Here is a 15,036-nt window from a genome sequence, read left to right as displayed (position 1 = left end):
ACTTTCCAAGAGATAAAATACAGAAGTGAAAAGGAAAAATGCTGCAGGATAAAAGCAAGATTAGTAACGATGATATTCACTGATAGTGCCCAGGATGGTCTTTCTGAACAATTTTTAATGCACATCTCACTACAGTGAAACTGTGATGTTGTGATAGGAAAAACAAAATGATGGAATTTTATTGTGCAATCCAAGCCAAGAGAGAAAAGATTTAGGATCTATCAACTCCAATGACTTGGGAATCGAGTCTCTGGAGTATAAAGAGGTAGCACAGTAACAGAAAGGAGATCACTCCAAGTACAGGGCCCACGTGGCTAGGAAGGAAGCAAGGCTCTGAGAAAAGAATTCAAGATACAGGCAGACCTACCTACAAAAAGTTGTGCAACTACAAGAACAGAAGTTTAACAGTGAGAAGGTAAGAAGGATCTGATCTAGATGAGGAATGCAGCTCTGTTTTATTTAAATTTTACACTCTCCAGCCAAGCTTCAAAATCCCAGTACAAAAAAAGAGAAAGGACAGCCCATAGCAAGGTAGGGAAAATCTAACAAACCAGTTGCAAAAAACCTTGGCATTGCCTGGCTGACAGGAGCACTAGTCCCGTGCAACTCAGAAATGCATGTTGCTTTCCATATGCTCTAGTGTGCCCTTACCTCTGGAAACGCAATACCGCCTGCTAGAAATTAGAACTCAGCCAGCAGCCTATCATGGTGTACTAAGGATCCAGGAGCAAGGCAAGGAAAGATGACCGTTTAAGAAGCTCTCTTTCTCCAGGCTTCTAAATGGTTTGCTGTGAGCATTTTGTAATCCTCACAGATGTACTAACAACTTTTGCTTCCCTTTGAGAGAGGGAAGGTAGAGCACCCTCGAGTTCCTACAGCTGCCCTAGCACAATGGCTATGCATGCCCTCTGGCAGCGAACAACACTGATTCTGAAAACAGAAGGGTTGCTTCTCACTACGATGGATAGAAATACTGCAGCTTTACATTTTTATCAAAGAAGTAATTAAAACAAGGAGGGGAAAAAGCACACACATGTTTGTTTTCTTCGCCCTCTACACAAACCTCATCTCACTAGTCCTCATAGCTCACCTCATTTAAACTTATTAATCGGAAACATCACTTGAAATTTATAATACTGTGGCTCCAAGTATTCCTTACTTAGGGTTGGAATACATCAAAACTTTTCCTGAGGCACAGCATTAATGCCAATTTACAGCAACAAGGCAAGCAAAATACCACCTAGACCAGAGTCCTAGCCTAGCCTCAAATGCAATGTGGATTACAGAAAACAATTCGTAGCAGATGTGGACAAAGGGCCCACCTCCTAATGACGGACCCAGATAAGGGAATCCTGTGCCTGTTCCAGAGTCAGTAGCACAGGGAACATCCCAAACTCTACAGAACAGATAAAACTTCCAAAGGTGTCAGCAGAAGTGTTATCCAAGGAAGGAATGTGGGTCAAACCCAGAACAGGTGCACTGAATCTTTGTATCACTAGATTTACCCCAAAATAACTGTTTGACATAGCCTTAATGCTCTATACGGCAATAATCCTTCACTATTCCTGTACTTTTCATTGTCCAGCTTTGTGCAAAAAAAAGAAAGTAAAAGAACTCTGCTATAGCTATTCTATATAAAAATCATGAAGAAATTAAAAAGTCACTTAGAAAAAAAAATTAAAATGTCAGGGTTTGGATTTGAGGTCTCTTTGGTAGATAACAAGGGAAAAGAGGCACATGACTTCATTCTGAGGCTAGACAGAGACCCACTGATATGAGCTTCAAATTAATGCAGAAGTTACTCACCATATTTAGGGAAGGTGTTCGTCTCCGTGCTGCTAGGTTAGGGCGCACTAGTCTCAATAAAGGCTCTCTGAATCAAATGAGAACTAAGTGGTTTGGAGGCAAAAATATATCTCTCTCTCTCAAGGTTTAACCTACACGCCAGGCTTAGGGAAACCCCTTTCTTAAAGTCATTCTAACTGAGAGCATATTCATCTCTCTCAAACAAACACAGCCCACACAGATCTACTTGAAAGCACTGCTTGTAAGAGACCACAGAGGATTCCCTCTTGTTCTTCAGATTACCATGGAACAGTGACACAATGGTACGCCCACACACCAGCAAAAGCTGCTCTGTGGGAAAAGCGGCGGTCTAGCACAGTGGAAAAGTTGCATCAACTCAAAAGGTATAGAACACAAATATTAATCTAGAAGTAGAATAATTTACTGTAAGGGGCAGATAGGTCAGGGACCCATTTCTAGGAATGCGTTTTAATTAGAATTTATTCTAAAGGTTTCCCTACAGAATCAGCACTCAGTTCAACCAGCTACAGTCTCCTCATCAGAAGTGACATTCAGGTCTGCCCCCAACCAGAAACACTACGTTATCGTATCTGATTTTCTCTCTGAGGAAGAGGGCGTATAGAGGTGGAGACTGCAGAAATGCCTTCCCTTCACCCAGACAAGAAGTGATGCAGCATTTTCAAGAGCATACTATTCATTTCAGGCTATAGTCCACTGCACACACGAGTTGATTAATCAAGTTTCACAGGTGATACAAACTAACATTATTACACTCTTACCTAGAAAGATTCATGACAGGTTTGTTCAGAAAAAAGTTCATCTTTAAGCCTGATTCTTGTATTAGTTTCGGTTTTGATGACAACAAAACCTGTGCGGTTTTGCACCAAGGAGTAGAAACCATTCTGACATTTTTAGGAGACTCCTGTTGTCTTCTGGGTTGGAAATACTAGTGATGTAACTTCCCTGAGAGCATTTTCATCCTCCTAGCAGAAATATCCCAACTACTCAGTAGACCAGGCTGGATCTTTTTTCTGTCAAACCATTTACACTCTGCTTCTCACAGTAATCATTTGCAAATTCATGTTCAATTCACTGCAGTTTTGTTGAAACGTAACTATTCTGGAGACACTTACAATTATAGCAGAGGAAACAACAGGCCAGGATCAGGATGTGGGAGACCAAGGTTCAGCTCTTTCCCCTGCCTTTCCCTGAAGGGAGTTTAACTGTGTTTGTACCTCCTGGATAAAAGTTTTAACTGCTGGAGTTGCAGGGTGATTTCTCCAGTCTTTTGCAATAACAGTCTTCCACTGCATATGAAATATTTACTGTTACTTTGTTGGAGAAAATGTTAATGACTTTAGTTTGATGGTTCAGATATTTACCAACAGAGTTCAGATTTACTGTCTGCCTGGTTAAAATAAAATAAAATAAAAAACAACCAAACAAAAAAAAACACAACAGCACCAACATCTTCCACTTCTCAGAACAGCATCCTATTCACTCAGCTCCACATCAGTCACTTTTTCTTACTCTGATCTCTAGTTTAGTTTTTATATAAGCATTAATAAAAAGCAGAACAGCCTCCACAGAGGAGGTCTGAAAGCAACCCACCAGCAAAACTCAGTAGCAAACTGCTAGAGCACTGTCTCAGGAGGCGAGTGGCATGTACTCATATCCTTCCAAGCAGCAAAAGAAATCAAAGCTAAGAGATACACCTCTCAGGGGAAACGCTTGTTCGACTGGATGACTGAGTAACAAGGGAATAGCATTACTTCTTCCTCAGAAATGCATTCACACAGAGTACAGTGAATTTAGCCTTCTACGTTTTTGGCTTTCACTGCACTCAGACACAGCTTTCAACTTTGGACTTACCACCATGCTTAATTTCTATGGGACTGGAAATAGTTCAGGGGGTTGTTGTTGTCATTTTGTCATCAACTGTCAGCTCAGCAACAGTGATGGGGCTAAATTAAAACCTTCCATGTGTGCTGTTCCTGGGTTTAATATCCATCACCTGTTCTACTGCAGCACTGTGGTTTCTGCCAGGGAGGCCAGGAATAATCAGATTTCTCCTCATCCAGGACCAGGCAAAGCCAGGACTGTTAAGCCTTTAAAGTTGGGTGCCTTCTTATCTGAAAGGCTGCATGCCATCCCATGAGTTAAAAGAAGTGACCAAAGATGCCAATTTATTCTGGAAAGCATTCCCTGAATAAAATGCAAAATGCTTACAAACATTTTAACTGGAGTCATTCCGAGCTGCTCACATTTACTGTTGCGCTGGGCTACTTCTAGTGCCTCTCAACAGCCACGTCCAAAGCATGCATGGGGAGGGATGTGCTGTTCTGTCTGTGGCAGCAACAGCTGTCTTCTGCAGATCATAATAGGGAACAGCATCCCTGCTGATTCCAGAGAAGAGGAGCTGAAAACACGGGCTCTTCCTTTCCTGTTAACGCCAGCTTAACAGCCACCTTGACTCAAACAATTATATTGTTTCATTTTTAACTCCTGTAAATGTTAGTGATACGAAAGTAATGACATTTTAATCACATCGAAGCAGGCACAAAATATTTCTTGAAGGCAGAGAAAAGTAGTCAATGGAAAAATTGAAGGGGGAACCCTTTCTCTTAACCTCCAGTGGAAAATTGTGGGGGTACAGCAGAAATCACATATGCATCTTTTTACCTGACCTCCCCACTCCCCCCCTCCAGAAGAGGAAAACCCCTTTGGCTACACCATACATAAATGAATAATAAAAGTTTCATTGCTTCTTATGCATACCCAAGCCACTTATCTAGAGAAAGTCCAGATTGGACGGCTGCCATTCAAATTATTTTATTGTCCACTGAAGAACTGTTTGTTTAGGGGCTTTCCATAGGGGAAAAATAAGGAAATGAGTTAGAGAAAATTTAATATAATGCAAAGACAGCAGCTTAAAGTACCAGATCCTAGGTGACTTGTAAAGGGCTTAATTGCCATGTAAGTATTATTCAGGAGAGAAAAGACCACTACAAGGAAGAAAGGAGACTGGAAAAAAAGCAATTTTGAAGTGCTCAAAACAGTTTGGGACTCCAGTATTCTGGAGAGGAAGCTGAAGACAGATTTGCTGTCCAGGAAGTTTCTGAGATTTAGTTTTAAGTTATACTTTGATACCACACTTAGGGAATTAGGAATTCATCTGCTGAAACAAGGCAGCCTGCTGTCCTCGACACGAGCGTTACTCCCTGGCTGTCTACAGCTGCCCTCCTCTCTTTTTGGTGCATGAATGAGAACTGCTCCCACGCACTTACATTTTTGCCAAGCTAAAATACTCTCTTCTGCTTCACTCAGAAATAGGTTGGCCGCTATCTTCTTTTCTATTTATATATTTCTTAAACAGGTTCACATGCTCCAGACCAAGAAGTAGCAATATGAGACAGTTGGTCCCAGTTGTCATGTTTTCAAGGTAAACTAAACAGTTAAAGGTGAGGGTACCTCTTATCCACACTTCATACAGAATTGAAATACATTTTTGTTCTCACAGAAATGACTTTCCCAGTGAGGAGGATACTGCTACCCAGTTCTACCCTAAATTTTAGTGAATCACTTTGATTTTAGTTTGGACTCAGTTTTTGCCTCAGATATAGTAAAAGTCAAGGCACTTCCCACCCATTTTGTTCCTGCTCCCTGTGTGGCTTACTGCTTAGACGCGAATGAAAGACCACCCACAATAAATGCTCACTTTCTTATGGAAAAGCTGGAAATGCCACAGCTCCTTTATAAGGTCTTAGATGGCAATTCAGTCAATTCTTTATTATTACTCAAATATATTCTTATGCTTTTACACTGGATTTTCTTGAAGATGTTCACGAAGTTGATAGGATAGCCAAGTATGAAAACAGACTTTACTGCAGGCCAGCAGCAGGTTCCAGCAGAACAGCATTTCCATCACATTTGTCAATTCCACAAAACCTAAGCATGCAGCTTAGTATCAAGGAATTTTGACTACAAACCTTTTTTCTGGCCAATAAGGCCATCTTGTTCACCAGCTGGCTGCCTACCACTAATTTTCTTACTGAAATATTGCAGTATTTAAATTCTTGTCCAAAGCGGAATTAAATCCTGTTTTAGGCAATGTCTGAATCTTCCATGAAAAGGATTTCTCTTTCTGCATAAGCTTCAGAAAGGTTTCTTTCCTATCCATACATAGTTTAACCTGCTTGGCAATTAACAAAAGAGAAAAGTCAACCCTGAAGCCATACTAAGTTTCCTACTGTATATGTCAGTGAAATTTTAAAGCAACATCCAGTGGTTTGACAGAAACGTGACCTTTACCTCATGGAGACAGGGTTTTTCTGGATGAGGCAAAGCATTTTCACCCAGATTCAGGGACTGCCAAAAACTGCAAGTTGCAATCACTCCTCTGCCTTTGCTATTTTTTAGCTGAGCTACAACAATAAGATCAGGCACTGAACCTGAGGACTTGTGTACCTTATACTACTACAAAATAGTACAGAGAATTTTCTCAACAAGATCATCTACCACAAAACTAAGTTCCTGGTCTCTGATTTTCTTCTCAGCAGCAAAGGAGTGCAGTGAGTTACTATGTTCACCTGGAACAGTGGATACCTCCACAGAAAGGGCCAAGGATAGACTGCAACATGTTCAAAGCTAAGTTCAAGATCATGGAAAGAATGAAGGATTATCACAAACCCCATCGCTGCACACCCTAAGTGTAAGGCGCACACTCTTGACGCTAACCTAAGATGGATGGTACAAAAATGTGTTTCAAAATATGTCAAAAGACTTCACAAAAAACAGCTACTTTCTTCACTACGTTTGCTTGTACCTCTGTATAGATCTCTGTGGAATTCAAGCACAGCAGGGGTTTTGGTCACGTTAACTAAAGCACCATTGGAAGTTGATCATGGTAAGGAAACACTAGAATGATACTAAATAAGGTAATACACAATAATATAAAACCATATTGTACAGAAAAGCCGCTCCCTTGAACAGTAAGCTTAGCCTGCCTTTGTCAGCTCCCACCGCTATTATAGGTTGTAAATTGTCAGCTGAACACAGGAGCTACAAGAGTCTGGGTTAAAAATGAAAGGAAAAAGGAAGTAAGGCCTGATGTACCCAGTGAGAGCTAGTGTTTGCCATCAGTATGGGTAGCTGGATAGAGGAAGATGGCTTCACCTAGGTTTGCAAGTGACCAAGGGCAAACGGGGGAAGTGAAGGTATCTCGTAAGAGGTATCCTGGTTGCTGTTGGACAGGAAGAAAGGCACTTCAGAGGAGAGGAAGGTGGTGAGGAGTGACACGTCTACTACATTTCAGATGAGAATTGTACTCTTTCTCAGCTTCTCTGGAGACTCTGACGACCTTTTCACAACCACTAATATTCTTCGTAACACTGACGCGGAAGTTTTCCTGCACCCACCCACCCAAGCATCTGAATCTAATTTTCCCTTTTTGTGAAATCAAGAATAATAATATCTGCTTACAACTCTGCTATATGGTTGTGCAAGACATACAAGCGTGCGGTAAGGCTAATAACCACATTAGAGAGAGAGTGCTTTCATTGTTAGAAGCCAGATCCAAATATATCTAATGCAGCTCTCCATCACATAAGCATGCAGACACACACACACACACACACAAAATCTATAAAGGCAAACATTCCTACATATCGTCCTACAAGAAAACTGCCTTAGAGCTGTTTCCTGTTACCAAAAGAAAGGGCTATAAAAATGAAGGAACTCCTGATCTTGGGCTGCTATTTCCACCTCATATGACCTTAATTTTATGGAAACTGTACCCTTGTGTTATTCAGATTTTACTCATAAAACATAGACAGAGGCAGTGTATGGGCATTGGGGAACAATCAAGAAAAATGTAAAAATTCTTTGAACAGTAAAGAAAAATGTTGTTAAAATGATTAATTTTCATAAATGATGTAAGGAAAAGCCATTTGCTGTAGTGGAGATATGGTCCTTATTTTTTCCTTTCTTTTCTTTTTTACCTTAAAAAAACCAAAACAAAAAAAAGACAAGTGCTTGGAGCACTAGGATACTGTAGCAAACATACAGTTTTACTTCCCTTATGTACTTTCCCACAATCACAACCCAGAAAAAAGATTAAATACTGAAGATTATTTTATAAAGTAGGGATATATATCTACTTATTAATTATAACCTTACTCTAAACTTTTGCAATACCTCTCTGTGCATCCTACTTGTAACGAAGCTTTAAACGACAGCAGAGAGCCAGTGAGTCTGATAAATACCCCATTACTACTTGTCTTTCAAATGTTTGCAAACACTCAAGTTCAGTTCAATCTGATTTTCTAAAAAAGCATATTCAGCATTTGCAAACCAAAGATGGATGTTGAAAAGCAACTGAATATATATGAGAGGATTATTCGGATGAGACATTCTACCACAGCAGAAAAATAGTAATGGTCATAGAAATGAAAAGTAAATATTTGACTATTAGTAGTTCACAGCCTAATCAAAGTGCCAAGGTGACCTTAATGGTCTACGTAGAGATCTCACTACATAAATGGAGTGTTATTTTCAAAATTTCTACAGGATGCATGGAATCTTTTCCCTTTTCAGAAGTGACAAAAGCACTCAGGTCCAAATTTTCCAAACGAGCCAGACTCCATGCTATGTACCTAAACCCCATATGGAACTGTCTCAAGCGCACTCAACCAGTCAGCTCCTAGTAGCCACGTTTTACCCAGGCTTGAGTCTGAATCAGACCACAGACACAGATTCCCAACTCGACTCCTGTGAACAGCCAGCTTGGGCCACCATGCTGCCAGTTCACACAAACGTCTCAGTTCCATAGCCAGGCCTCTGGACCCTGGAGACACAGACAAATCACTCCACCCAAACCTGGCTTTGGCCCCCCAGACCAACGTGGGTGTTGCACTGTGATGGGGCTTAACAGTTTCTGCTCAGCATAACGTGAGACAAGTCTGTACTGCTGGACCCTAAGACACCCTCACCTGCATGGGGTAATGAGGAAGCCTGGCTTTACTCACCAGTGACCTTCACTGGAGAAGCCTCACAGGCACCAGCCAAGCCAGTCAGTTTCCAGACCCAGAGTGTCTCCACAGGGACTCACCTGAGTGCCTCCAGACCATACCACCATGGTTCGCAGTATTTGTGGGGCAGCCCAGCTCCTTTGGTCCTGTTACCCTAAGAGGATGGCAGCTAAGCAAATTAGGCAATTCAGGGCATTAGTGTAAGATTCTGAATCCTTAGCACTTAAACACCTTTGAAGAGACATAAACCCAAAAGCATTTTGGACGTTGAGGGGTGGAGCTGTCTATGTCCTTCTATTCATCAGCACAGACACTTCTCATGCTGTTAGGAAATAACTGCCTCCTGAGGTCACTGGTTCAGAGCAAGGCCCCTTAAAAGCATTCTTCCTAAGGAAATCCCCTCACCTTCAGTTAAAAGTATTCTTTTAAATGTTCTTTCTCTTAAAGCATTAGTCAAAGGCTATGGGAAATTGTACATCTTTGTGGCTTTTATTAACTTACTTCCTTTACAGCAATACGCTGTAAAACCAGTAGTGAGACTCTTTTAAAACTCAAGTGTTACTGTGGGGCCTTCAGCAACCTCATGGTCCTTTTCAATGCTCCGTAACCACCATATCTCAATATATAACCATGACCTTCCATATCTTAATATCGAAGACATTGATACAATTTGATTTTAAATGGTGCCTTTTGTGGGGTTTTCTTTTGCATTCCTATACAGCCTAGAGTAAAACTGGAATTGCTGAGTTCTATTTAAATGACAGATAAAGCCAGAAAGGGAAAAAAAAAAAAAATTGCCAGGAGGACTTTCAGAGTCCAAAAGCAACAGAGAAACAAGTTGTGTCACCTAGTCCTGAGTGTGGAGGTAGCTGTCAGCAGTGGAATGGGGTAGTCTGGATTACAGCCTATAGAAGCACTCAGGTAAACTCTGAAAACAAGGAAGGAAATCCAGAGCTGAAAGGAGAGGCAAAGTAAGTGTTCAGAGACTACATCTAGATTGCCTGTGTACCTCTGCAGACACAAGAAAGCAGGACCAAAGGCTACTGCAAATTGAAATTTCCATCTCCTGTATGCACACACAGGCACACACGGAGATTTGAAATGTGATCAAAACTCCAGCATGACAGAGAGTTGCAGCAGTTACTCCAGAAAAAAGAAGGCAATAGACAATGGTTTCAGAAGACTTCAGCTTAAAGCAACAGGGGCTAAACCAACAGTAATACAGATATGAGGATATTCAAAGCAATCTTCCATGCCTGAAAGAAATACTTTTAAAGCAACTCAATTTTGAATCCATAAAGAACATGCATACACACACACATACAAAAAAAAAAGGCCAAAGCAAACTGTGCTTCCGGCTGAACAAGTCTTAATATTCATCACTGGGAACACACAAACTATTATGTTTGGGGTTGGTTTTTGGTTGGGTTTTGGGGGGTTCTATGTTTGTTTGTTTTGTTTTTTTAACAGACCTTCAGAGATACATAACTGCTGAATAATATTTTCAGTCTGAGATTGGTTTTGATCTTCTAAGCTGCTTACTTCTTACTGGTAATAGCCATTAATCCCCAATTTAATAAACAAAACTAGCAACAACATTGCTTGCTTACTCTACAACTCCTCCAAACATTTCTGTTTTAAACTACAACCTACACAATGGAACAGCATTATATTTTAGCAATAATACAATTTTATAGTTGGAATCCCCTTCAGTTTGAAGCAAACAGCAGCAGTGACTCATCATGAGGCATTTAAAAAAGGGGGTTTCCTACTGAAGTAAAACACTAATGAACATTACAGAAAACAAAAATCAGCTAAGATGACAGCAAAGAGGGAGCCCAAGGATCCACTAGGGAGGCAATACAATTACAGATTAAAAGTAATGGCTTTTATTTCAGCTTGAGGTGCATGATCCAAACTGGATATGTGATTTTAAAATCGAAACTAGAAGACATGCTGAAACTTGAGCCTTCGTTCTGAAACCCAGCTGAGCCAACACAAGGCTGCTTTCATCAGTCAGCAGCAGTTTTGTAGTTTTCGCTTCATCCTTGACTCTGGCAGAGACAGAACCATCGTACGCATCGCCTACAATATTGTATCCAACACAGAACTAGGCTTCGGTTTAACTATTGCACAAGACAATAGAGAAGCATGTTATCGAGCAGCAAGCCTTTACCCAATACCTGGGCTCATTCCATGAGTCAGAGCGGAGCAGTCTACTGCTTTCAGTAAGTATGAAGGTCATTTTTGCAATTACTGTTTCTAGTAAAGATAAACTCCCACGCACAGTGAAAGCGGGAGGATGGTTACAAACTATGTGGGATGTTTCACACGTAGGCTGTACAAACAGGGAACGCCTTCTACCTTGAATACAAATGCCAGCAATTAGGATTTTTAGTAACTGGGTGACTGCATGGTGCTTGAGGTTCTCACAGAGCACTGGCACACCAGCACATTTGCAGTGGCATTGTGTTATGGGGGGGAAGATCAGCAGGCAGAGGATAAAACTGGGGGTTGTTCTGCCACTGAACCACAGTGCAACCTCACCAAGTCACACCATCTGTCTACTTCCGTCCAGGAGGCCTAAGAAAATTGCACAGTTTAATGTTCCTACTGTATTCGGTCCTCCAACAAAAGATATTACTGATGACTGAGTATGGTTGTATTTAGGTATCATCTTTGTACTGAGTTTAGCTACGTAAGTTCTACTTCTTCACTAGAGAGAGATGGGAATAGGAGGCAATACCAGAAAGTCAATCTGTCTTCTGTCAATCTACCTGCACTGTTAGCACAAAACCAAAACACCACAAAATTGAGCAACAATTCAAGTACCTCACTTTCAAATGCCAGGCATAGAAAGCAAGAGGTAAAGCAGGCAGTGCAAATATACATTAATTAAAAGGAAAGCAATATGAGGGGTATCAAACAGCTTCGTTTCTCCACAGCAGCTGCCACAGGAGAACTGTCCAACACTTCCACTGACTTGTCTGTGAAATCTTAATTACTATATAAATTAGAAGAGATCAAACTCACCCCTTTGCTAAACTGTTATTCTTTGATAGCAGAGTTTTCTGGATGGCTTTTCAATGGAACAGGTCCTCTGGATTGACTGCTAGATTCAGGTATTAGAGACCCCTTTTTACTTTTCTCAGGCTCAGATGGCCCAATGCTTGCATCTAGAGAAAAGACATTGAAACAAAGAAAACTATCAACGGAATCAAGGGCATCAATTAAATAACTAATCACACAAGCCATAGAAGCAAAGAGGTGGCTTAGGAAGGGAGGGGGAGAATGCCAGAGGCACAAGTCACACAAGGGAAGGAAAGGCTGTGTTTAGACAAAGGGGAAAAAAAAACCAAAAAACAAAAAACAAACAAAAAAAAAAACCACCACCAAAACCAAACCAAACCAAACCAAACCAAAAAAAAAACCAAACACAAAACCAGAAACAGTAGAGCTGTGCTGTGCTGGAAGAGAATCCACAGCATTTTCCTGAAGCCTCTGATTCTTCCTTCTCAGGCACTAAAGGACCAAGCTAAATTTACATTCATTATATTTAAACACAGGCAGATAAAATATTCTGCTGGGCAAGAAAGAAACAGTAAATCTGTTTCAACTCTCTTTTCAGTTGTCTTTTCCAATCTCTCTTCAAGCAATTTAACTTGCCACATCTCCCCTACTATAGTCTCCTCACGTGTAGGCCCAGCAATAAAGCTGGTTGAAAATTTTCTAAAAACTGATCTGTTTGATAATTCATTCAAACCATAACTCTTCTGCAGAAACATAGTAATTACAGCAAAAGTTTTCTTGGATGCCAAACTAATTTTCTGGTGAAAATGAAAAGGGAACAAATACTGGGCCAAAGGGAATGAGTAGGACATATAACTACTGGCCTCAGATCAATCAATATGCATATGCTTCGGGGACTCTAGCTCAGACAACAGCTAGCCTTTTCTTTGCCACTCTTCACACACTGGACAAGTACTTCAGCTCCCCCCCCCACCCCAGCCTTGCAAAGAAGTACACGGAGACGAGCACTTCTGCTTTCACGTGAGGTGAGGCACAGGAAGACACTGGAACCTGCTGCCTACCCATTTGTCCCCTTTCCAGCCCCCTGTGCAGCCAGGCGCTCTGACCTCCTTAGCCCAACCATGAGAAAAGGCAAGTGTTGGGGAATAACAGCCTCACTATGAATTTGTTGCTGCCCTTGCTGCATTCATGTCTCAACCAGCTGCTGAATCCCTGCAGAGCAGCACCTGAGGGCAGCATCCTTCTCACCTCCATCCCTCCTGTAGGCCCTGTAGTGGCAGCCCAGTCCTCCCTCACTGCTCATTAGACCCGAGAAAAGAAACTTCTTCATGGCAAGGGACAGTGGGACTAGCTTCTATTTCACCAAGTCAGCATTTTTCCGCAAAAATGTTCCCTTAAAAAGGTCCCACCTATTACTACAGTTGTGTTAAATCATGCAATCCAGATAAAGACAATGACTCTTCCCCCTCCCCCTGCAAGCAAAACTGAGTTTCTTATGCTGGGCTCTGATCACATCCACAGCTTGAATGCCTGCCTGCCAGGCAGCACCTCATTTTGCATTCCCAGCTGTCTACCTGCTTCTGAGTGCTTATGCTTCCGAGTGCTCTGCTTGGTCATTCTCCTCCTGTCTAGTATTACTGCTTCACTTCTGGAAAACCATTGCAACTGGCTTCAAAATTCAGCTGAAATCAACTAGTCATACACCCAAAACACACTCGATTGCAGCCCATTCTGGGATCAGAGTTCCTGAGGTCTGCTTCCCAGTAGTCCTCTCCTGTGGTGCCCAACTAAATGGCAGAGCTTATGCCAAGTGAAGGCTTTCTACCAGCTAAAAGCTCCAGTGGGAGAATTCACATCGAGAGCCATTTGCAAAGAGGTGAGCTGTTGGAGATCAGGCTCTTGCTAGTTTGAGAGCTTGTTTCAGCCTCTTTTAGCCTGTAAGTCTTGCCTGCTCTGTTCTCCCAGCATTAGCTGGGATTCATACTCTTCTGACCGGTGTAAGGCAGTAGGCTGAGATACCAGACAGGTGAAGCTGCAACCAGTGTATAACTTTGAGGACAGAAAAGAGATCCTTTTCATAAGCGGTGCTGTACAGAGGACTTCTGTTACCCCTAGACTTTGCACTTTTCACAAAATAAGAGCAAGTGACAGGAAACAAGTCTTCCACACATCTAGCCAAAACAGTTACTCTAGTACCACTAAAGAGGGAAAACGGTCCCTACAATCAGTAGGTGAAAATCACCAGAAGGTTCTAAAAAATGAACTCTTGGACAGTGAGATGTTGATTAAAGTTTTCTAAATACTTGGTTTTGAACAGAAAAAGTTTTTTAATTGTTTGGGTTTTTTTCCCTACCAGTTTTTCCTCGGAACAGCAAACCTTTATCAGACAGGACAATGAGCTATGTACTGAGTCCCTCTAAATCATGTCAGCTGCAACTGATTCTCATCATCTATTTCTGAATGTTTCACTCAAAAGTGAATCTAAATGTTTTTATCTTAAAAAGTTATTTTTTTTCTAAATAATACTATATGTATACACACAGAGTAAAGTGTGTAACACCTCAATGGACTAAGGAAAAGCAAATTCAACATAAGAAAGTGTATCTCTATAGCTTATTCTTAACATGCTTCTGGGAAGCAATTAATTCTTATTCATGCCATTCATCAGGCTATCTCTCAGAAAAAGCTTATAATCAAACCAGCAAACTGAACTGACTAAATACCAGGTATACATTCACTAGAAGGTGCATGACTGTATGCATTTGTTTAACATCTAAATATAAAATATACCATTCACTGTAGAAATCAATATAATTTTGCCCCTTGCATTTTTAGTTCAGTTATACTAACTACCCCAGTGATGTCATATGTTGATTCAAGTGTTAAAAAGGAATTCTGCTATTCTTCAATTCCCCTATTGTGCTATTTTTCTCATGCCCTCATTTACCATCACCAACAGGCACTTAAAAGACATTTTTAGTGTGCTTAGCATGTAAAACAAATAACTGGAGGGATCAACCCTTTAACAGGTTGACATTCATGTTTTCATGGTTTGCAACAGTTTTCAGAGCTGTACTGAAGACAACACCCAAGTTATCCTCAAAGCTCCACAAGAAAATAAAATTCATTATGAGAGCTATTTCCTTCACAGAAAATGTTAGCATTAATTAAT

General features: G+C 41.0%; 1 protein-coding gene across 1 annotated transcript in view; it reads right to left on the bottom strand.

Annotated features, from left to right (window-relative positions):
• The window catches only part of TNIP3 (TNFAIP3 interacting protein 3), a 67,307-nt gene extending 58,366 nt beyond the window's left edge, over nt 1-8,941 (bottom strand). Inside the window, exon 1 of the mRNA XM_075040236.1 lies at nt 8,915-8,941. Coding sequence (XP_074896337.1) covers nt 8,915-8,941 — 27 coding nt within the window. The remainder of the gene's footprint in view (nt 1-8,914) is intronic.
• Nucleotides 8,942-15,036: the final 6,095 nt, after the last annotated feature.

This window comes from Buteo buteo, chromosome 1, assembly GCF_964188355.1.
Source record: "Buteo buteo chromosome 1, bButBut1.hap1.1, whole genome shotgun sequence".
In the NCBI taxonomy this organism is placed as follows: Eukaryota; Metazoa; Chordata; class Aves; order Accipitriformes; family Accipitridae; genus Buteo; species Buteo buteo.
This window is presented reverse-complemented; position numbering and strand designations above follow the sequence as displayed.